This window comes from Globicephala melas, chromosome 19 (assembly GCF_963455315.2).
Source record: "Globicephala melas chromosome 19, mGloMel1.2, whole genome shotgun sequence".
NCBI lineage: Eukaryota > Metazoa > Chordata > Mammalia > Artiodactyla > Delphinidae > Globicephala > Globicephala melas.
This window is the reverse complement of record NC_083332.1, coordinates 35290887-35312044: the sequence shown is the minus strand read 5'-3', so window position 1 is coordinate 35312044 and position 21158 is coordinate 35290887. Positions and strand designations below refer to the sequence as shown.

The 21158-nt window shown below is 51.6% G+C and overlaps 2 protein-coding genes across 4 annotated transcripts in view; one reads left to right on the top strand and one right to left on the bottom strand.

Annotated features, from left to right (window-relative positions):
- The window catches only part of PLLP (plasmolipin), a 24583-nt gene extending 9148 nt beyond the window's left edge, over nt 1-15435 (top strand). Inside the window, exons 2-4 of the mRNA XM_030848087.3 lie at nt 8099-8272; nt 10278-10400; nt 11513-15435. Of these exons, the coding sequence (XP_030703947.1) occupies nt 8099-8272; nt 10278-10400; nt 11513-11629 (414 nt within the window). The 3' untranslated portion in view covers nt 11630-15435. The remainder of the gene's footprint in view (nt 1-8098; nt 8273-10277; nt 10401-11512) is intronic.
- Nucleotides 14181-21158, bottom strand: ARL2BP (ARF like GTPase 2 binding protein). Of its 3 annotated transcripts, none has more exons than XM_060289394.2 (6): nt 21070-21158; nt 19756-19817; nt 17940-18046; nt 16845-16930; nt 16538-16634; nt 14181-15914 (listed from the first exon to the last, which is right to left on the bottom strand). In XM_060289394.2, exons 1-6 carry the CDS (start codon nt 21141-21143, stop codon nt 15813-15815), a joined length of 528 nt encoding a protein of 175 aa, XP_060145377.1. In that variant the 5' UTR covers nt 21144-21158; the 3' UTR covers nt 14181-15812. The 3 variants fall into 3 exon arrangements, with proteins under 3 accessions (XP_060145377.1, XP_030703960.1, XP_030703959.1); XM_030848100.3 differs by lacking the exon at nt 21070-21158 and adding an exon at nt 20129-20522 and having other exon boundaries at nt 14183-15914; XM_030848099.3 differs by lacking the exon at nt 21070-21158 and adding an exon at nt 20553-20938 and having other exon boundaries at nt 14184-15914.

Below are 21158 nucleotides of genomic sequence, written 5' to 3'. Positions count from 1 at the left end.
GAATAAGGAAGACCCTCACTTTAGGTGCCCCTCCCCCCAGCCCTGTTCCTCAGCAGGTAGAGAGGCCAGGCCTCATGGGGCTAATGAAGTTCATACGCTCCCCGCAGCCAGCTCTCTCTGGAGGGCCAACGGCCGGACGGGGACCTGCCTGGGGTGCTGAGAACATAAGATTCTGTCATCCCTCTCCACCTAGGGTTCAAGGACTGCCCCTGCCCCTTCTCTGCTCCCGCCTCCGGGGCAGTGATGCTCCCTGCAAACAAATTAGTCTCCAGGGAGTTGTCCCTACCTCCTGGAATTTGGAGTTCTGTCCTCTTCTGGGCGTCTCTATCTACTGGGTCACAGAACTGTCCCCACCCTTACAGTGCATGACCTTGGGCCACGTCCATCTCTTCCGAGAGCTTTGCTTTCCTCATCTGTGAAATGGGCCAAGTGCTACTTGAGAGAGTTGGGCTTCCTGGGAGTGAAGCGCTGACGGGGGCTGGATTTGGACTTGACCTGGGCTTTCAAGGGGACTAAGGCCTTCCTGGGAAAGCTCTGTGTCGCCGTAAGGGTCTTAGTGCTGGGGAGGCACCAGTTGACTTTCTGGGGAGGACCAGGAGACCCCCAAGGGAGGAAGGTGAACAGGTCTTAATTTCTGGAACCTCACCCAGGGGGTGCGTTGCTGCTGGCTCTGGGAGCCAGGGAAGGCCTCGAGGATGCCTTGGGGATGCGTCTCTGTCGAGGGGACCTGCTTAGTCTCTGGCCCCAGAGTGCAGAGTGGGAACCAGCAAGGGGGTAGGCAGGAGGCAGCTTGAGCTTCATGTTGGGAAGATTTTTCTGGAACCCTGAGAGAGACCCCAAAGGCAGAGTGGTGGCAGTGGGCTCCTTGACGTGCAGGCTGCACACAGGGGCCGGAGGTCCTCATGAGGGGCTCTGGGGGCGCCAGGGCCATGGGGCCAGAAGTCTCTTTCGTCTCTAGCTCTGAGACTCAGGGACTCAGGAATAACAAGCAGTGTGATAAAGGCTGCATTTGGAAAGCCCTGGAGGTGAACCAGGCCCTGAGCCAGTGTTCCCATCCTCCTCCTCCATGGCAGCCCAGGCTGGGAGCGGGGTGCTCGTGGGTGGGGACCCTGGTTGCCTGGCTCCCCGCTGCACTTCCGGGGCCTATAACAGTGCCTGGCAGAGAGCGGCCCCTCGGGAGAGTTTGTTCAATGACTCGATTTGGTAACTCACGTGCCTGCTTTTCAGGTAACAAAAGGGAGGCTTGGCCGAGTTAAATACCACCCCGGACCGGGTCACTTGGCTCGGGCTGGGTTCTGAATGCCCTCGCACCTCCTGTAGAGCTGGGGTGTGATGGCCTAGGATTCTCGAAAGCTCGTAGTGTACAGAGCGGGAATTCCAAGGAGCCTTTCCCTAGAGCCCAGCCCCTCTGCACAGGGAGGAAGGAGGTGGTGTGTGGAGTTGTTGTGGCCACGCAGGCACCCGGAGCCTCTGTCCCCTGCGCCTTTGTCTCCTGGGACACAATGGGTGGCTTTTTGTCCCCATAAAGTCCCTTTCACTGTAGGGAGAAGGGCCAGGGCGGGGGTGGAGTATGGGCCTGGTCAGGCCAAGTTCTGAGTGTCCTCAGCTGCCCAGATGTGTCCCTGTGAGGGGGAACCCCGGGAAGGGTTCACGTGGTCCCCTGGACCTCAGTTTTCTGGATGGTGCAGTGGGGAGAAGGGAGTCCTGGGGGCTCTTGGATGGACCCTGCCCTCAGATTGTTTCTAAAACATTTGGTTTCATCGCCAATGTTTAAAAAGCTGAAGATTTCACGTAGAAATTCGGATTTCTAACGTCTCCTGGAAAATCAGAAGTTCTTGGGACTGCCCTGGTGGTCCAGTGGTTAAGACTCTGAGCTTCCAGTACAGGGGGGCATGTGTTCAATCCCTGGCTGGGGAACTAAGCTCTGGCAGGCTGCTCTCAGCTCCACAGACCTCCCCTGCCCACCTTAGTCACTTCTGTGACCTGTGTGCCTTGACGGCTGCTGAGTTTAAAACCCTAATGTCAGCCTCCAGGCACTGAGGTTTTGTCCCCCGCGTGGACGCTGCGGTGTGGGGTTTACTCCCTCTAAGCTGTCAAACAGCCCTCCTAGCCACTCACAACTTCTACAACTTTTCACTTTTTCCTTTACAGTATTTTACTTGCATGACACACCTATGAGGTGACCAGGAGAGGTGTACTTGTCCAACTGCCTTACGTGTCAGATGAAGAAACAAACCAGAAAGGTTAGGTGCCTCTTCTAAGACCACACGCCAAATCTACAAGGGTCTAACTCAGCCCAGGAGGTGGAGAGGATTAAAAGGAGAGTTGGCGTGACCATCTTTGGGCGGGAGAGGAGTTAGCCAAGTGCTCATGGGATTGGTGGAGTCCCTCCAGTAAGTACAAGGGAGGGAAGGCTGTGGGCCCCCCTGGAGGAGCCCTGTGTTGAGGAGTGTCAGGCCTCAGACTTAGGGGATCCTTGGAGAACACTGAGCAGACCTCCCTGCTCCCATTGTACAGGGGGGAAGACTGAGGTCTAAAGGGTGAAGTGTTCTGCCCAGGGACCCTTAGCCTGTGAGGAGTGGAGGGAGTGTAGCTGCAGGAGGTGTCCTGGGGGGTGGCTGGACTGGGTTCTGCTCCCTACCACCTGCGCACCTCCCTTTCTTTGGATAAGCCCAGCTGCCTTATCTGGAAGGTGGGCGGGGCCCCACTGGCTGAGGACCCTTATCTGCCAGGAACTGTGCCTGGTGCTTATTAGATGCATTATTTTTCCAAGGCCTCACACCCCTAGGAACTGCACACACTATTACTACTGCAGGAAACCAGCCACAGAGAATGGATCGGGAAACCCACGTTCTAACCTCTCAGAGTGATAACATTAGAGCACGGAGGGTGTTAAGCCTATGTTGGGCATCGGTCTAAGTACCTTACATATATTACTTCATTTACATCTACCCTGTGAGGTAGGCACATTTTGAATATAAGGACACTGAGGCACAGAGTGGTTCAGCAACTTGCCCGAGGTCACACAGCTAGTAAGTTGGCAGGGCCAGAGCTTGAACCCAGGGAGTTAATAGACCACCTTTCCATTAGAGTTAATGCCAACACCCCCCAGTTAAATCAGATCATAACAGCCATTCGTAGACTCAAAGAGTAGCTAAGAAAGATGTATTCGTTTCCTACAGCTGCCATAACAAAATGCCACAAACTAGGTCGCCTAAAAAACATAACAAGGGGCTTCCCTGGTGGCGCAGTGGTTGAGAGTCCGCTTGCCGATGCAGGGGACACAGGTTCGTGCCCCGGTCCGGGAAGATCCCACATGCTGCGAAGCGGCTGGGCCCGTGAGCCTGTGCTTTGCAACGGGAGAGGCCACAACAGTGAGAGGCCCACGTACCGCAAAAAAAAAAAACACACAAAAAAACCCCACCAAAAAACAGAGGGACTTCCTTGGCGGTCCAGTGGTTAAAGACTCCATGCTTCCACTGCAGGGGGGCATGGGTTTGATCCCATGTAAGATCCCACATGCCACGTGGTGTGGCTAAAAATAAAACAAGAATTTATTGTCTCACAGTATTAGAAGTTCAAAATCAAGGTGCTGGCAAGGTTGGTTCCTTCTGGAGGCACTGAAGGAGAGTCTGTTCCATGCCTCTCTCCTAGCTTCTGGTGGTTGCCAGCAATCCTTTGTGTTCCTTGGCTTGGAGACACGTCACTCTAATCTCTGCCTCCATCTTCACATGGTGTTCTCCCTCTGTGTCTCTTTGTCCAGTTTCCCTCTTATAAGAACTCCAGTCCCTGGATTGGGGCCCACCCTAACTGAGGAATGCCTCTTGGTCAGGCATTTGTGACTAATTCCTCTCCTCTCTGGCCCTGCAGGTGCTTTTAACAAAAATATCTCTGTTATCCAGTCGTTGAGAAATTTTTGTTTGGAGGTGCAAAGGTCCTGGGGCATGTGTGAATGAGACCTTTTTTTCCTTATATTTCTTGAATGTGACCTTTTTGACAGCCATCATTTAAAGAGAAAACCCCTAATCAGAAATCTTTAGGTTTTCAGGAAGACAGGGTTTGTTTGTTTTTTTCCTTCAAGATTTCCAGACCTTTCTCTTTGTTTATCTGCAGTGCATGCCTGAGGAGGTGTTGCTGGGGCCTCAGAAAGTTTGGAAGGACCAAGGGGATGAGGTTTGGTTCTGTGTATGTGTATGTGTGTGTGTCTGTCTTTAAGAGTAAGACACACAGATATATGTGTAGACCCCCATGGAGAAACATGGGGACAGATGAACACATAGGCAAGAGACAGGGACCCCCGGAGGTAAAGGCACAGAGTTCTGTTCTTCGTCACATGGCTCCCTCCCTTCACCTCTCGCATGCTCACATGTCCTAGTGAGATCTTTCTTGGCCTTATTATCCTTCTCAGCTGGATTTTCCCCCACAGCACATATCCTGCGTTTCCCTCATGTATTGGGTTTTTAGCTGCTACCCGCCCCGCTGTCCCCCGCCAGGAGAGCAGGGCTTTTCATGTTTTGGCTCACACACACAGTGGTAGGTGCTCAACAGATATTTGTTGAATGAGTGAACCCAGAGGGATGCACACGGCAAGGCCTGTGGTCAGAGAGGGTGTCAGAATTGCACGAGGGCCTGGGTGAAGCCCTGTGTGCAGGTGGCAGAGTTGGGGCCTCCTGCCTTGCTCTCCACCCTCGTCACCCTACTGCCCTCCCCCTGCACAGTGGGGTTTACTGTTCTGTACTGGACTATAAGACAAGTCCTCTGGCCTCTTCCAGCTAGACTGTGGGTCCACAGCAGGAGGGAGGGGTCCAGCAGTTCCTGCAGCTTCTGGAGATGAGGCCTGGGCCCAGCTCCCCATGCAGGGCCACCCCGGCCAGCAGAGGGTCAACACATGTAGGGGTGCCCTGTCCTGGGCTGGGGCACTTCCTGTAGATTCTTGGGGCTGGGGTGAGGGGACGGGAAAAACCAGTCTGTCTGGTTGAGGTGGGGGAGGGCAGAAACCAAGGCGGCTCCCTGGGCAGCAAGGCCAGAAGGAACCAGAAATTCCCACTGCTTATGCAGCAGCTTTGTCTCTCAGGCTGCGCTTGCTGATCCGGAAATCAGGGCTGGGCAGGAGGGCGAGGCAGAGACCAGAGAGCTGGATGCCTGTGGGGCCTCCCCCCCTGGGAGCCAGCGAAGTGTCCTCATTTTTTATACATCACTAAGTAACTCTCAGTAGCCCAGGGTCCAGAGAACGACAGATCTGGGTTCACTCCTGCCCTGCCCTTTCCCCACGGGTGGCCGTAGATGACTCATTTTCCTCTGAGCTCCTGTTTGGAAAGTGGGGATAATACATAATACTGACTAATGAGAGGGTTTGGGGAAGTCAGTGAAATAAAAGGGAAGGTGCTTACCTGAGGCCTGGCACACAGCTGGAGGGCATTATGTGGTTACTGTGACCAAGCCCATGAGTAATACACCAACAATTGATAAGTGTACATTAGTGTAAACCCAGATCGATCCTTTCTTGATTTTTCAGTTCACCGCATTTTCTAACTTCCTTTCAGATAGTTGGAACCAGGCAACACGATGGCATGGAGGCCTGTAAGGACCCTGCTTTAAGTGAGGAGATAATTGTCTGCCCCTGACACGCTCAGTCCTCCCCTGGGAGGGTCCTGCGTCCTGCTTTGGGAGTGTCTGTCCTCCTTTGTAACAGTGACCCTCCCCCAGCCCTGGGGGCTCTTGCCTGCCGATGTGTCTGTTTCAGGCAGGGTGTCCTAAGGTTGGGTGGTTGGGGGGCTGTGCTGAGACACCCGCACTCTGGGTCCTCATGGGTCAGGGCTGTGCCCCCAGCGGTGTGACTGCCCTCAAGGCCCTGTTAGCTGTCCCACCTTCCTCGCCTGCAAACTGGGCCCCATGGGCCACCCAGCCTGTTGGTGGTGGCTAGAGGAGAGCACTAGAGGCTAGAGGTAGGGCAGGGGAGGCTGGCAGGGTGCAGTGTGGGGTGGGCGTCCCTGGGGTCTCACCCCCCCACCCCGGAACGGGAGGAGGAGCAGGTGCAAAAATCTGGAGAGAGGGGGGAGTGGGCGCTTTCCCGAGTCTCCCACTCCCACCCCTGGGTGGAGGGAGGCAGGGCTGGGAGCACATTCACCGATTCACCCCTGCGTCCTCTTGTGACACACAGCACCTGTTGGGGGCAGGGGTCTGACCTCTGTTTCCTGGATAAGGAAACAGAGGCCAGTTACCTCTTGAGCATGTGTTTATCGAGCAGGTCTATGCGCCAGGCACTGCCGGGCACTGGAGACACAGCGATGACCAAAGAAGGATTCCTCGGGGGCCTGCGTTCTAGCAGGCGGACTCGAGTTGCCCTGGTGAGCCGCACAGAGCGGGAAGGCACTTGCCTGGTGTCCCATAGCCCAGGCAGGATGAAATCCCAGCTCCTGACTCCTAAGCCCAGGGCTCCACCTCTCACTTCCAGGTGGTGGGGAGAAAGGAAAGTCGTCACAGGGGCTGCTGGACGCCCGGCCTCAGCTAGGCTTATTCCTGCCCTGACCCCACAGGTGTAGGGGGATCGATACAGAAACTTCCCTTTTGGTCCTTGGCAGGGGTGCTTCGGTGGGGTGCCTGGCAGGCACCCATTCTGGCTGCTCTGGGGTGAGTGACAGCTCTCCCGTGTCTGGTCTAGGAGCTTGTGGCGGGGGGACTTTCTATCCCCCAAACCAGCAGCAGAGGTGGGTTTCGCTCCTGAGCCACTTCCCTGTGATCCAACTGATGGTTGGCTCATCCTTGAGACGGTGGCAAGGTCACTGGGAGCCTTGGTGTCACACACTGTCCATGGGAAGAAGAGTGACAGCTTTCTCTGTGTCTTCATCAGCAAAGCAGCCTTTCTCCACAGCCCCCCAGTTGATCCTCCCTCCCTCAGCGGCCAGTCCCGAGGCCTGCTGCCGGCCAGGGATTCTGGAGAATGCCCTTGTGGTGAAGGAGGACGTGCTGGCCTGTGGGGTCTCAGCCAGCAGGGAAGGGGCCAGGAGAGGCTTGGGGGAGGCTAGGATGGCCACAAGTGAGGTGCCACCCTGCCAAGTTCCCCACGAGGCCATGAGGGGTTCAGCCAACCTACCCGTGTAAAATCCCCTGCAGCACAGCGCCCCCAGCTGGAATCGTTCGTTTATGTATACAAACCCCCATGGGTCCTGAACCTATGAGGTAGGTATGCTCTTTATACTCATGTGACAGGTGATGTGTCCAGAGCACAGAGTGGTTGTGAGCTTACCCAGTGTCACACAGCTGGTAAGGGGAGTGCGTTTTAAATCAGGCAGTTGGCTCCGGAGGCCATGCTGTCAGCCGCTACACACACTACAGGGATGTTGGGGCTCACCCTGCCACGTAGGAATGGCGTGATAGGTCCTTTTGCTCTTCTGAGGCCCAGTTTCACCTGTAAGGTGGGGATGGTAACACCTGTATTGAGGCGCAATTAGGAGAGTCGGAGAAGCTGGGGGTGGAAGGGGCTTGGTAGGGCATCAGGCAGAGGTCACCGTACCTCTGGGACTCTGTGCTTGTGTGTCCCTCCTTCAGGGATGTGCTGGTGACTTCATCTTTCTTTCAGAGGCTTTTACTAAGTTCCTGACCAAGCTCGGGTCCTGTACTGGGTGCTGAGATGCACCTATGAATGGGACAGTCATTGTCTTGCCCGTGGGGAACTGGGCAAGCTTGGGACACCACCCCTCCGGGGCTGCAGGGGTCTCACCCTGGAGGCAGCAGGGTGGAAGGCACTGCTGCTGTGGCTTCCACTCTGGGGAAGAAAATAGAATTACAGTCTTGGGTGGTGGGTGCCTGGGGGGCCATGTGAGCACAGAAGAGAGTTCTGGAACCCAGACTGGAGGAGCAGGGAAGGTGCCCTGGAGCACATAACATTTCAGCTGAGATCTGAAAGGAGTACGTTACCAGGCAAGGGCTTGGTATGTATTGGTATGCAGTAGGAGCCAAATAAATTTTTCTTGGGCAAATGAGAAATGTGTCCTGCAGAGGGCGCCCCATGGCAAAGGCCTGGAAACCTCTGGTCTGTGGCCTCCAGCCTGAGCGCTGGGGGCTCTGGGAGACGCTGGCCCTGTCTCGCTCCCTCCAGGTGCTGGGGCTGCTGGTGTGGGCCCTGATTGCCGACACCTCGTACCACCTGTACCCGGCCTATGGCTGGGTGATGTTTGTCGCTGTCTTCCTCTGGCTGGTGACAATCGTCTTCTTCATCCTCTACCTGTTTCAGCTGCACATGAAGCTATACATGGTGCCTTGGCCGCTGGTGGTGAGTCTGGGTAGGAACCCTGGGGGTGGGTCCAGGGTGACCCCTCTGCCTCTGGGTGTAGCTGTGACAATGCAGCCTTCCCTAAATGAGAAGTGGCAGGTGGGGGTTGGCTGAAGTCCTCGCTGGCCTGTAGCTCTGGGTCGGGGAGGGAGGATTGGTGGTTCAGGTGTCCAGTTTTTCTGAGCACTGAGAGCCATGAATCCAGGAGGACTTAGGCTTGACTTTCTCCCACGAAGGGAGTAGAAGTGAGGGGCTGTTGAATGGAGAGACTGGAGGCCATTTGGGATCTTGAAAGTATTTTTCCTTTTGGGGGGCAGTGGGGATTTGCATCTGTGGGTTCTGACTGGCAGCCCTGGGCCTGGAGGTTGGGCTGAGCTGGCAGGAATCACCGAGGCTGGGCCCGGTGTGTGCAGGGCTCAACGTGCCATCTCACTCCCCGCACCCCGCTGTCTGCAGGGTGAGGCCCCTGCAGCCTGGCAGAGGATGGTGTCCCGGGTTGCCCGGGTCAGTCTCCTTAGGACACAGAGCTGTGAGTGTCCATAGGAAGTACCCTGGCCAGACACAGAGAAAGCTGCTAGGGCTTTTTTCTCTGACCCGGAAAACCCCTGCAGCTGGGGTCTGAGGCTTTCAGTGAGCAGAGAGAGGCAAGAGAGGCACATGATTGTAAGACAAGCAAAGCTGGGACTAGGCAGCATTGTTTGCAATTCAATGACTTTTGAAGCTGAGGAAACGTGAGTCATCCTCAAGACAGACCGTGTTTGTTAGATCTTGACATCACTGGCAGGAGCCAGGTGGTGTTTGCGGCGGGCACTGGGCTTGGAGGGAAGATCCTGGCATGAGGAGGGGGCGGCCTGACTTCCTGGCTAGGGTCCAGCCCCTGCCTCGTGTCCTAGGAGCCTTGAAGAAAGACATCCCCGGAGATGGAGGGGCCTTGGTGTCTCTTAGCACAGATCTGGGGCCCAGCCACAGCTGCTGATGGAAGGAGGCTCCTTTCCCAGGCCATGATGGCAAGGCAGTGTCTCACCCTCCTAGAGGAGGCTGAATTATGATTGCCAAATTGGGCTTTTCTGGGATAGGGGCTACAAGCCCCCTTCCGGGCACAGGTAAGAGGCGTGGGTCAAATAGGTCAGGAGGGGTTCTGGAGAACCCGCACCCATCTGTCCATAGGAAGCCGCCTCTACTCAGCTCTGTTGTTAGTGGGAGTGCAAGTGCCAAATCTTGATATTTTAAGATTGGAAGTTTTATATGCAATCTTAAAGTTTTCGTATGAAATCAAATTTAAAACGTAATATTTTTAAAAAATCTATGGGATGAGCCAAACATGCCTGAGGGCCACCAGTTTGCGATCTCTGCTAAGTGTCAACTGGCTCCGGGGGCCAAGCGCTGGGGGAATGGGACCTGGGCCTCGTTGTCAGCCCAGGACCCTTCCTTGCCAGCCTGGCTTAGGGGTCCTCACCCTGGCATTTGACATGGGGCCTAGAGCCTAGGACGTGGCCGAAAGGCAGACATAGGTTCTTCCCACTGAGGGCAGAGAGGGACGTGAGGCACCACCACCCACGCCCCCGCCGCACGGGTCAGCCTCAGAGCCAAGTCCTCGGACAACAGGGAGGGCCGGGCCTGGCTGGGAGCCAACACAAGCAGGCCCCGGGTTCAGCTGGTGCACTCAGAGACAGGCTTGGTTTGGTCTCTTGCCATCAGGAATGGGTTTTGCCTTGTGGAACTGTTGCTGTCCTGACCAGGTCACTTTAGCAGCCCCTCCACAACCCGCCCGCCATCTCTCGGCCTTCGGTATGTCTACGTTCCCTGCTCATATGGCCTCCAGGCTGACCCTGTGTAGACCGCTGTCTCTTGAGGCCTTTTTAGAGGGAAAGACCCACGTGTCTCCATCCTTGAGCCCCAGCCCCTGTTCTGGCTACTAAAGGGATGTGCTCGTGGGGACCAGGAGGTTCCACAGTTACCGGAAGTGTCTCACGTCTTAAGACTTCTCTCCCCCACCTACCCCCAGTTAATGATATTTAATGTGGGCGCCACCGTTCTCTACATCACGGCCTTCATCACCTGCTCTGCTTCGGTTGAACTGACGTCCCTGAAGGGCACCCGGCAGTACAACCAGCGTGCAGCTGCCTCCGTGAGTATGGTTCCCTGGGGCACCCTCGGCAGTTACCGGGGAGACGGGCCAAAGCAAGGTCTGGGCCCCTGGACTCTCACTGCTCCCTGGTCCCAGGCCAGGCACCTGCCACGTGCTGAATTACCCTCCTCTCAGTGGGCTCAGTTTTCCATAATTAACAGCAAAACCCCGAGGAACCAGAATGCTTGGGAAATACCTGGGTGGCACAAATGAAGTTTGGGTTAATGCTGCTGTAAATCAGTCGTGCTGCAATGATTTAGGGTCATAGGTCCCCTTGGAGAATCTGTTGAAAGCGCTCTATCCTCCCCCCCTGGAGAAAGGCACGCACAAAAACCTTTCGGTTTAAACCATCTGGGAGATCCTCAGGCTCTCCCATGCAGCTCAAACTCGGGCTCCACGTCAGGTAGCCAGTGAAGTATGAGTGAGCACGCCTCACCCACGAGCCCCTGCAGGCACTTCCTCACTGTCCTTCCACTCCCTCAGTGGGGAGGGGGACAGGGACTGCCAGTCCTTTCGACAGACCAGGAAACTGAGGCTAAGAGAGGTGAAGGGACACCACTAAACTGAGTCCTGGGTAGGGCGGGAGTTAGACCAGGACTTGGGTCTCCTCATTCTTTCTGGTGAGGATGGTTTTGAAATCTGTGAACTCAGTCACCAGGATAGAGACATGGAAATTCTGAACGTGGCCTTAGGTGCTAGTGTAGGGATACCTATGAATTGATTCCAGAAAAACTCCTAGGGTAGCTGAACATTGCCTTTTTAAAACTAAATCCCTGAAATGTGTCTATAAAGTAGCTCCTACCCCTTGGTGACTCTTAGCACACTGTCCAGTTATCCCTCAATCTAAGACACACCTGGCTTGTGTGGTTAATGGTTCCCCACTAGAATATAAAGTTGGCACCCCAGAACCTGGTACCCATCAGCCCCCACGGTGGTTAAATGGGTGTATGGTTAAGGAGGAGGTGGTGTGGCTCCAGAGCAGCTCATTCTGGTTGAGGGGCCCCGGGTTTCACTGTCTGCATCTACCTTCCTGGTGCTTGTATCACTGTCATAGCCCCCAGCCCCGTGTGCCGTGCTGCAGACAGACTCACCTCTGCTGTCTTCTCTTTCAGTTCTTTTCGTGTTTAGTGATGATTGCCTATGGAGTGAGCGCTTTCTTCAGCTTCCAGGCCTGGCGAGGAGTAGGCAGCAATGCAGCCACCAGTCAGATGGCTGGCGGCTATGCCTAAACCATTGGTGCCATGGGCCACCCTGGGCCTGAAGGCTGTAGCCTGGTCCCTGTGCAGGTGGCCCCGCAAGCCCGAAGCCTGAGCCCTGCATGGAGTCAGCCCGGAAGGGACTACACTTGCTCTTCTCTGCTCATCAGACTCCTTGGGCTCACCCCACACTCCCAAGGAATCAGGATCCTTCCTCTGGCAGGCGCATGGGCTGGAAGAGAGGCCAACAGCCAAGACCTCTCCATCCTCCATATTCAGCAGAAGGTGATGGGGGATACAGGACTCTCTCTGCTTTGTCTTTAGGACTTCGGTGTCCAAGGCTGGGAGCCAGCCTTCTCATTGGCACTAAATACACTAACAATGACTCCAGACTTGCAGCCCACCATAGAATATGCCTAACAAGCAGCAATTATTTATCTCTGTTTTTGTTCTGGGAAGCTGAGCAAATTCATGAAACCGTTCTGATTCCTTAAAACATAATCCTGGCCTGACCCTCCGCCAAGCTAGCACGTCACTTGTAGGGAAACATGTCGAAAGAGGGTTATGATGCTGACAGCATGGTCTTCCTTTCCTACATTTCAGACATACCAGTTATTTTAAACAAATCAGTTTTAAGTGACTTCTCAATGATGAAAAGCTTATCCAGGTTTCCCTCCCTTTCCCAAGCCTTGTTTGTAGTTTTCCCTTTGGGAAAAGCTAACATCAATGCCGACTGCCTCCTTGACACTGTTAATCAGGCACCTGGGACATGAGGGAGGGAGGGAGGTAAAGCAAGGCCTTGCTAGTGAGTTGTCCTGTGCTTGGTGGCGACTTTGTTGTTTTTGTTTTTTTACAAAAATAAAGATGAAAGAACTTATTTGGAAACGATGTTGGGGAATCACGGTTCTAGATGCTTATAAACTCCAGGTAGCTGCAGCATAAGTCAGTACAGTCAGCCCTCCATATCCATGGGTTTCACATCTGAGGATTCAACCAATCAGTTGATATGCAGGGTCAGCTGTATTCAAAATACTCGCCATTTTACATAAGGGACTTGAGCACAGATGCTCAAGTCCCTTAAGCATCTGTGGGTTTTGGTATCCCCAGCGGTCCTGGAACCAGTGCCCCACGGATACCAAGGGACAACCGTACAAAGGTTCCAAATGCCTATTTAAAGGCAGTTCCAGTCCTGGAGTCCCTCAGCACCACCAGCCACTTCTTTGACCTGAGGTAGGATGACCAACTTCCTGCCTGCTTTGCTGGGACAGCCCCGTTTATGCCGCTTGTCATGGCATAAATTTAATAGCACCCCTTTTTATTCTGAAAAGGGTCTCAGTTTAACAGTAAATCATTTAGTCATCTTGATGAACTTAAGATTGCCATAATGTCACCTACCTTGACAGTTTGTGAACAGTAAATCATTTAGTCATCTTGATGAACTTAAGATTGCCATAATGTCGCCTACCTTGACAGTTTGTGAAGTTCAGAGATCAGATAATCCAAGTGCCTGATGCGCGGAGCTGCTACAGACAGTAGAGAGAGGGGAGAGCAGCAAAGAGGGGGAGTCCTTCTGAACTTATTTTCCCACCACAGCACAACATGCTCTGAATAATGAGCCACAGGCATTTCTGGGCACCCCTTGGTCCTGTCTTAAAAAACTGGGAACAATTAAAATGTACTAGATTCAAACAGTTGCAGATGAGCTGCTCCATTGCGAAGGGTGGGGGGGGAGGACTAAGTCTGATACCCATGTCCCATTTGGGTCCCAGGCCTAGTTTGTGCCTGTTGTCCTGGTGTGAGTTAATAGCATCCCTTTTTACTCTCCAGTGTCTCAGAGTTTGAATAACAAATTATAGTCATTCTAGAATTAAGCCATAAAAGGATAGTTTTAAGGAAGACCAACCGATTTTCTTTTGAGGCTTAAGAGAAAACAAAATCCTTGGCAAGTCTTACCAGGTTTCTGACACCCTAAAACACTGCCTATTTTGGTGGAGATGTTAACACTCTTTGTCAAACAACTACCTGTTGGTTCAGGCCAATGCATCCCCCAGTCCTTAGCCCCTGGCCCTGCAGTTTGGGTGAACAGTGCTTCCCATGGCTGAGGAGGCCTAAGCAATAGGAGGAGGCAAATGTCTCCTGAGGCTAGGTCTGCACGTGGGGCCTTCTCATCCCAACCATCCCTGAGCCCCTCTGAAGGTGGGACATGATGAGCTAAGTTCCTGAGCAGACCGGAGAGAGTTCTAGTTTGTTTTAAAAAAATCAGAAAGCCTGTTTTCTAATGTGAAGCTACAACAGACGTGCCTGCTTTTTTTCTGAGTGGAAAAGGATGAAAAAGAACCATTTGCCTTTTTTGTTCACTTTTCATAATTTCATCTTTGTCCACCTGCCTTTTCTCAGCCAGACTGAATAGAGGGATTCTTCATCAAGTGCTTCCAACATGCCTGGCCTGCGATGGGCAGTCCCGTTTATAAAAAGAGCAAGAAGGGTAGGCAAGGCCAGGAGACGAAGTGTTTTAAAAGACTTCGTCTTGAAAGACCAAAGTACTGATAACCTGATGGCAGCAGCAATAGTAAAGAAGGGATGACTCATTTAGAATGATGGTTTTTGTTTTTTTCAAAACACCTGAAATTTTACTCATGGTACAAAAGTATTTAATAAGCGCCACGTTGGTACAGAAAAACGCACAGCCTACAGCTAGCTCATCCTTTAAAACCAGAACAGCCAAGTGAAAAGTCAGTAGAGAGTCTTATTTTTACTTTAAAAATAAAAAAAGCAACAAAAAAACAACTAAGGTATACATTGGGAATTGAACTACTATAGTTTTTCTTTCTAGAGAGGTGACATCCATGTTTTCTGGTCAGTAATGTTCTATCAAAACATTGTACTAAACCAGTGTACTAAATCCAAGCAGACAGATGACCAGTAAAGCTGTTTGCTATCTCCTACTGAGCTAGACCAGTGGAACACTATCTTGGTAGGATTATTTTGACAGCAAGAAGGAAGTGCACAGCCCCTACCCCAACAGAAAACCTAAGGAGCTGTTCTACATAGAAAGGGTTTTAAGCAAACCTGCACAAATACTAACATGCTCTAAGAAAAGGAAACCTTTTAGACCACTTCCAGCATACATTCATTGGTGCCCAGTAAAACAGGAACACCAACATGGAAAGCATTTTTGCTTTCATAGCACTAACAGCTAAAAAGCACACAGCAATATAATACTTTGATCTTGAAGTGGGTAATCATGGAAGTTCCAAGATTATATCCACTAGGTTAGCCTGAGTATTCATTTATAAAAATGTTTTCAAAAACACATAAATGAGAGTTATAGAAACAATGGGACTACATCAGGACCAGTAGAAGACAGTAAAGTGATACGAGGACTGTACGTGTAAGACTAGGAACTGATTTTCACAAGTACCTTTTTAGGTAAAGGACAACTCTCTAAGTCGATTCCTACCTCCAAGACTAGCTGTGATAGTAGGAGTTTCAGAAATCTTGAGATGGGTACCTAGCTTGAGTTAAACCCTAGATAAATACTCCCAGTCAAAAACCCCACTGAGGCTGCAGGACTGAAACTCTGACCCATATAAAAAGCTGTGAGTGCACAAAAAGCCTGGTGGGAGGGCTTCCCTGGTGGCGCAGTGGTTGAGAGTCCGCCTGCCGATGCAGGGGACACGGGTTCGTGCCCTGGTCCGGGAAGATCCCACATGCTGCGGAGCGGCTGGGCCCATGAGCCATGGCCGCTGAGCCTGTGCGTCCGGAGCCTGGGCTCCGCAACGCGAGAGGCCACAGCAGTGAGAGGCCCGCGTACCGCAAAAAAAAAAAAAAAAAAAGCCTGGTGGGACATGCAAGGCCTGCTGGGCCAAGAGAGTTAGTGATGGTGGGTTCTTCCAACAAGGACACACCAACACATATGCTGGGGAAGTGCCCCCCAGGTGGAATGCTGGACTTGGGCTTGGTGCAGGAGCCAGACTCAGAAGCTCCTGAAAGAGGTGTCTACTCAGGGCGGAGTACTAGGGTTACTGAAGACAAGCACGTGTCCCAGGAAGGTCGGGTCATTTTCTTCTGACCCATCAATACTTAACATTAACAAAGAGTTGCAGAACAGAGTCAGTGATTCCAAGATGTATTCTTCAGACAACATCAGCCAAAGCCTCTCCCAGTCTATTGGGCTGGTGATGTCTAGAAAGATCCCATTACCTGGAGGTGGGACCTAGGGCCGCAGATTGTTCTGGGAAGCTGTCATAGAAGATGATTTGCACAATGAAGTCACCACTAAACCGCTGCTTAAGTCCAGTCCCCGGCCTTCTTTTTCCTACATGAGAAGAGAGCAACTTTAAGAGGCAAGAGACAAAAAAAAGTCCTTTCTAGCTCATAACAGGGAAGGAAGTGTTCAGGGTGGGCCACCAGGGAGCACACAGGAAGAGGGAGTGATTTTGCATTTTTATTCAGAGCTGGTCACTCTTTAAAAATGCACCTCTTGGGGACTTCTCTGGCAGTCCAGTGGTTAAGACTCCACGCTTCCACTGCAGGGGGCACGGGTTCGATCCCTGGTCCCTTGGTTGGGGAACTAAGATCCCACATGCCACGAGGCGCAGCCAAAAAAACAAAAAAATGACCTCTCTTCACTGAAAAACATTTCTTTTTCCTATTAAGAACCTGTACTCCAAGAAAAGCAAGGCAATCAGACCTGTTTTTTGGCTTTGTCCTTTTGATTATTTAGGAACCCTATAAGGTGCCTGGGACCTGTTTCACCAAAACCATGAGAATGTAATTCCTTGTTAAGGGTCCCAGGCCCCGGCCAGCAGAGGACAGCAGCTCGCTCTGCTGATACTGGCCAGTCTTACAGAGAGGAGCACAGGGGGTGGTTTGTGCTCGACAGGTCTACTTGGAACTTTCTAAGCAGTTCACTGTGACTGAACAGACAGAGGAACTTACTGCTCTATAGTCCAGAAACATTTCTTTAAAAGCCAGAAAATCTGTAAACGTGAGCAGCATGTCGAAAATGTCACCGGCCACTTCATCTTTATGGTGCCTGCAAAAGAAAAGGGGCTGCTTCATGAATGAATGATGATACAGACTGTCTCTTTGAGATTTCCCTCAAAGGTCTGGAGGGCCTCCCACCCAGGACCTAACCAAGTGCTCTAAAGCTTGATATTCAAGCACTGAGGAAAACAAGGGGGAGGGTGTTCTTTCAGAGTTGAGGGTAAAAAGACGTAAGAAAGCAGAGTCAAGCTCAACTCACTGTAAAGTTGTAGTGAAAGCCGCCATGTTAAATCCAGGAATCCGCTCCAACAGCTGTTCTTCTATATACTTTTCTACCAAAGAAATCTAACAGTGGAAAGGATCTTGGTCAGACTGTGCTTTAAGAAAACAAAGCTTCTCTTCAGAAAGCCTGTCCTCCAGCCCTTTGAAAACATTTCCTAAGAGCCTATTCTGTGTGCCTGGCTCCCCGCGAGTGCTGGGAGAACCCAGAGAACCCAAACCCAAACCCAGCTCCTGTCCTCAGTGAGCACACCCCCTGTGCCCTGGCCCACCCGTGGGAGAGGCATTTGCAGGTAATTACGATGTAACAAGAGGAATGCTCCAAGGTGGGTAGGGATAGGGAGCAGAAGGGCTCCCACTCCCCACGGCGGGAAGGGAGGAGTGAAGTAAGTGGGGGCTTTTCTGCCTGGGTAGACAGAATCTGTGCGGAAAGAACATATAAAAAAGCACACAGTTGGAGGTAATCGCAGGTTCCTTAAAAGCTGAGGCTTGGCTTAAGAAACCTTCTTCGACTCTGCCACACTTCTATGTTAAGGGAAGAAAGTCCTGGAGGCTCAAACCTCTTCTCGGACCGATGAGATCATAACAGGAGGCTGCACGAGGCCTTGGCATAGGGCAAAGACCCAAGGGGTCAAGAGTCGAGGTCCCTGGGTTCTAGTCTTGGTTTTGCCACCAACTACTTAGTGATCTTGGTCTTGGTTTTCACTTTTATCAAACAGTCGTGCATACCTGGCTGGATTATGTAGTAGGAAAAAATAGTGTGTGAAAGCCCAAAAGGTCAAAAGTATGTAAGTGCAAGGTATGGTGAATCCACATACTGTAACTGAAAGCAGGATTATGATAAAGCCAAACATGTTTTAAAACAGAAGACGAAGTCATTAACTATTTGGAAAACAGCCCCAAGAACTGTGCAGAGGAAAACAACAGGAGGTGAAGACTAAATCAGATTCTAATTAGGCTTCCCGGCAGGGTGCTGATGGCAGATTAAGTTGAGCAGATTTCAACATCACTTGATCCTAAATTCATAATTTAAAGAAATCCTAATCTCCAGTAAGAGAAACAGGAATCCACTTACATATTCATTAAAAATAGGTGTGTAGGTGAGCTTATTCTCTTCTGTGTCTTCAAACTCCTGGTAGTACTTGTCCATGAAATTCCTCTGTAATAACTGGAACTCATCATCTGAACCGCAATAGGAAAAATGTACTCTTTTTAGTGGAGACTAAAAACCATTCTGATTTCTAAACAGGCAGGAAGAAATGTCAGCAGAACTGCTTTATGGATGGCCAGTCTCTAGGAGGGGAAAGCTAAAGGTGTTAACCGTACAGTTTCGCGGCATGAAGCGCCTTCACGGTGCTGTGCAACCACCACTATCCTCTAGTCCACTTTAACCAGGGTGGCTTGGGAACTCCACAAAGGGTTGTCTTAATATAATTTCAGCAGCAGTGGTGTAAACAGTGTAGTGATTAAATGCATGGGCTCTGATAGAGGCTAGACTACCTGGGTTACAACTGTGTGACCTTCGGCCTGTTACTTTATTTCTCTAAGCCCCAGTTTCTTCATTGGAAAAATGAGGATGATCAGAGTACCTATCCTGTAAGACTTGCTATGTGGAATTTAGATGAGAATTCATGTATAGAGATTGGTTCATAGCAAACATTAAGGTTTATGGTATTTAGGGTATTTTAACAACCAAACAGAATATAACTTCTAAAAATAAAAGGAAAGCTTCATAAATGACCTAGACTTTGGAATAAATACCCTGGGCTTTCCCACAGCACACAGGTTACTCATAGAGGCCAAAAGAAAGTATTCCTCAGCATTCCCCAGAAATCCTCAGATCCACATGGGATCTTAACAGTGAAACATTTGCATTTAGGAGTTAAGGGTATGAACCTTTACAGGACCCGAAGGTATAAAAACTTGGTCAATGATTTTTCACTAAACAAGGCTAAGAAATACAGCTAGTAACACCAAACAACAGTGTTCTTTTCCTAATTCTCAGAAAACTTAAAGTCAACAGACAAGATTTTCTCAAATTTTTCTCTCCCACATACTTGTCTTAAATGGTTGGTGCCTATTACTGCTTATTACTTAGCAGGACTTATGGATGCCAAAATGAATCCACAAATTCGAACTCAGAACCCAGCTGAAGTATGACATCTTGTTCCTCACGAACATGTGTGCTATGGCTATGGTATTTTTAAATTAATTAATTAATTAATTTTTGGCTGCGTTGGGTCTTCGCTGCTGTGTGCAGGCTTTCTCTGGTTGTGGCGAGCTGGGGGCTACTCTTCCTTGAGGTGCACAGGCTTCTCATCGCGGTGGCTTCTCTTGTTGCAGAGCACAGGCTCTAGGGCGCAGGCTTCAGTAGTTGTGGCTCACGGGCTCAGCAGTTGTGACACACGGGCTTAGTTGCTCTGCGGCATGTGGGATCTTCTTGGACCAGGGCTCGAACCCGTGTTCCATGCACTGGTAGACAAAATTAACCACTGCGCCACCAGGGAAGTCCCAATGGCTATGGTATTACACTGTGATTTATATCACAAAATATTAAAACACAAGACTAAAAATTGATTTTACTCTCTGAAATAACCTAGGTTAATATTTTCTGAAGTTTTGCCAAGAGCCCCATAACTTCAAGGTGCCCCATTACCTGAATAAGTCCCTTCAGGGGACTGAATCTATGGTTACTAGTTACTTAAAGGAGTAGGGGCTGTAGCCTGTAAAGCAAAGCACAATAAGGCTTACTTTGTATTACAGTACGTTACATTAAACATTACATGCAGTTTCATGTTTTCTCTCTTTTTGAAAATTAACTCTCCAAATGGATTTCAACGTCCTTAAAAGCAAGGGCCTAGAACCTAAAAAGCACAGGCAAGGAAGCTTACCCATGATAATGTCTTCTAAATATCCAACCACAGCATCAAATTCTGCATCAGAGGCGGAAGAGCTGAAAAATACGCCTGGATTAGGAGCTGTTTCAGATTAATTCCTCTTTTTTTCAAAATGTATTATGGACATTTTCAAATAAACTTCCCATCAACTAGCTTTAAAAATTAATAATGATTACTGTCTAATTCAGCAATGCCACACAGAAAACACATTTGACACATCTGTGACATCAAAGTTGAATGCAATGGCTCCACTTTCATAAAACATGATACGACCCAAGGACTTACAACAGGGACAAATAAAAGGGGCAAAGGCTCACAGCGGACATCTTAAGGCTCCTCGCATTTATTTCGTTGGGGTCCTACTCACCGCATTTTCGCTATCACCCCACACCAATCTGCTTGTGGGCGCGCGTAAACTTGGTGCGGTTAAGACACTGGCCGGGAAGGGGGGCAATTAGAACCCCTGGGGGTAGTGGTGGTGGTCTTCTGACCCGTGGTCGGGCCTCTGCAGCTCAAACTCGCCAGGTTTTGCTGACGACCAAGGATTGGAGGCGGGGGGGCATTGTGACAGAGGCGTGTATCATCGCATGACACCGCACTGCACTCCTGTCCTCCAGGGCTGAACCCCGCGGTCGCCGCGGCGGCACAGCCGGCCGCGGGAACTGGGGCGGAGTCTTCTTGCTCTCCCACCCACACCGGGGATCCTGGTTTCGCAGGGCGGAGGCAGAGGCCGAGGCCAAGCGCCGGCAGCCCCGACCTTCAGCCTCCCGGGCTCGTGCGGCGTCACTCACAAGGACAGCGCGAAGCTCTCTTCCTCTAGAGCGTCCATCGCCGCCGCCGCGTCCATCGCCAACGCCGCATCCACCGCGCGCGGGGCAGCGGGCCCGCCGGGCTTCTACCCCGCCCGAGGCCCGGGAGCAGCCTCCGCTCTGCTCCGCAGAGCCCCAACCGGCATGGGGAAGGCCTCGCAGCCGAGGCCCCGGCCAGTTCACGGCCCGAGTAGCGCCTGCGCACGACACCCCGGCCTCAGGCTCCCTGGCTGCTGCCACGCGCTAGCCGGGCCGCACTTAACTCGCCGCTGCCGCCTAGGGGGTCCCGGCGTCCGTTACCGCGCCCACTCCGCCTTCACCAAGGCCTCCGCGACCCTTCCGCCGCCTCGCGGCTCTCAGCAGCCAATCACAGGCGTGCGTTGCCAAACGCCAGGGGCGGGGCAAAGATAGGGAGAGGAAGTGAGGGAAAGGGATGGAGGGTCGCGAACGGAAGTCGGACCTCTTTGAGCAGGTCAGGGGCTCTCTCACGTATACTCACTCTGTGGGGTGATTAAATCTGACGTCGTCCCCATTTTGAAGAGGAAGGAATCCAAGCCCAGAGAGAGCCTTCATTTCCTCACTTGCAAC

Excerpts from the sequence above, each read along its gene's own strand:
- ARL2BP (XM_060289394.2), bottom strand. The coding sequence starts at position 21,143 with ATGAAGGCTCTCTCTGGGCTTGGATTCCTTCCTCTTCAAAATGGGGAC. Across the intron at positions 19,818-21,069 it reads AGATTTAATCACCCCACAGA|CTCTTCCGCCTCTGATGCAG; the intron begins GTGAGTATACGT and ends CGTATTTTTCAG. Across the intron at positions 15,915-16,537 it reads TGTTTCTGGACTATAGAGCA|GAAAAAGAAGGCCGGGGACT; the intron begins GTAAGTTCCTCT and ends CTTCTCATGTAG.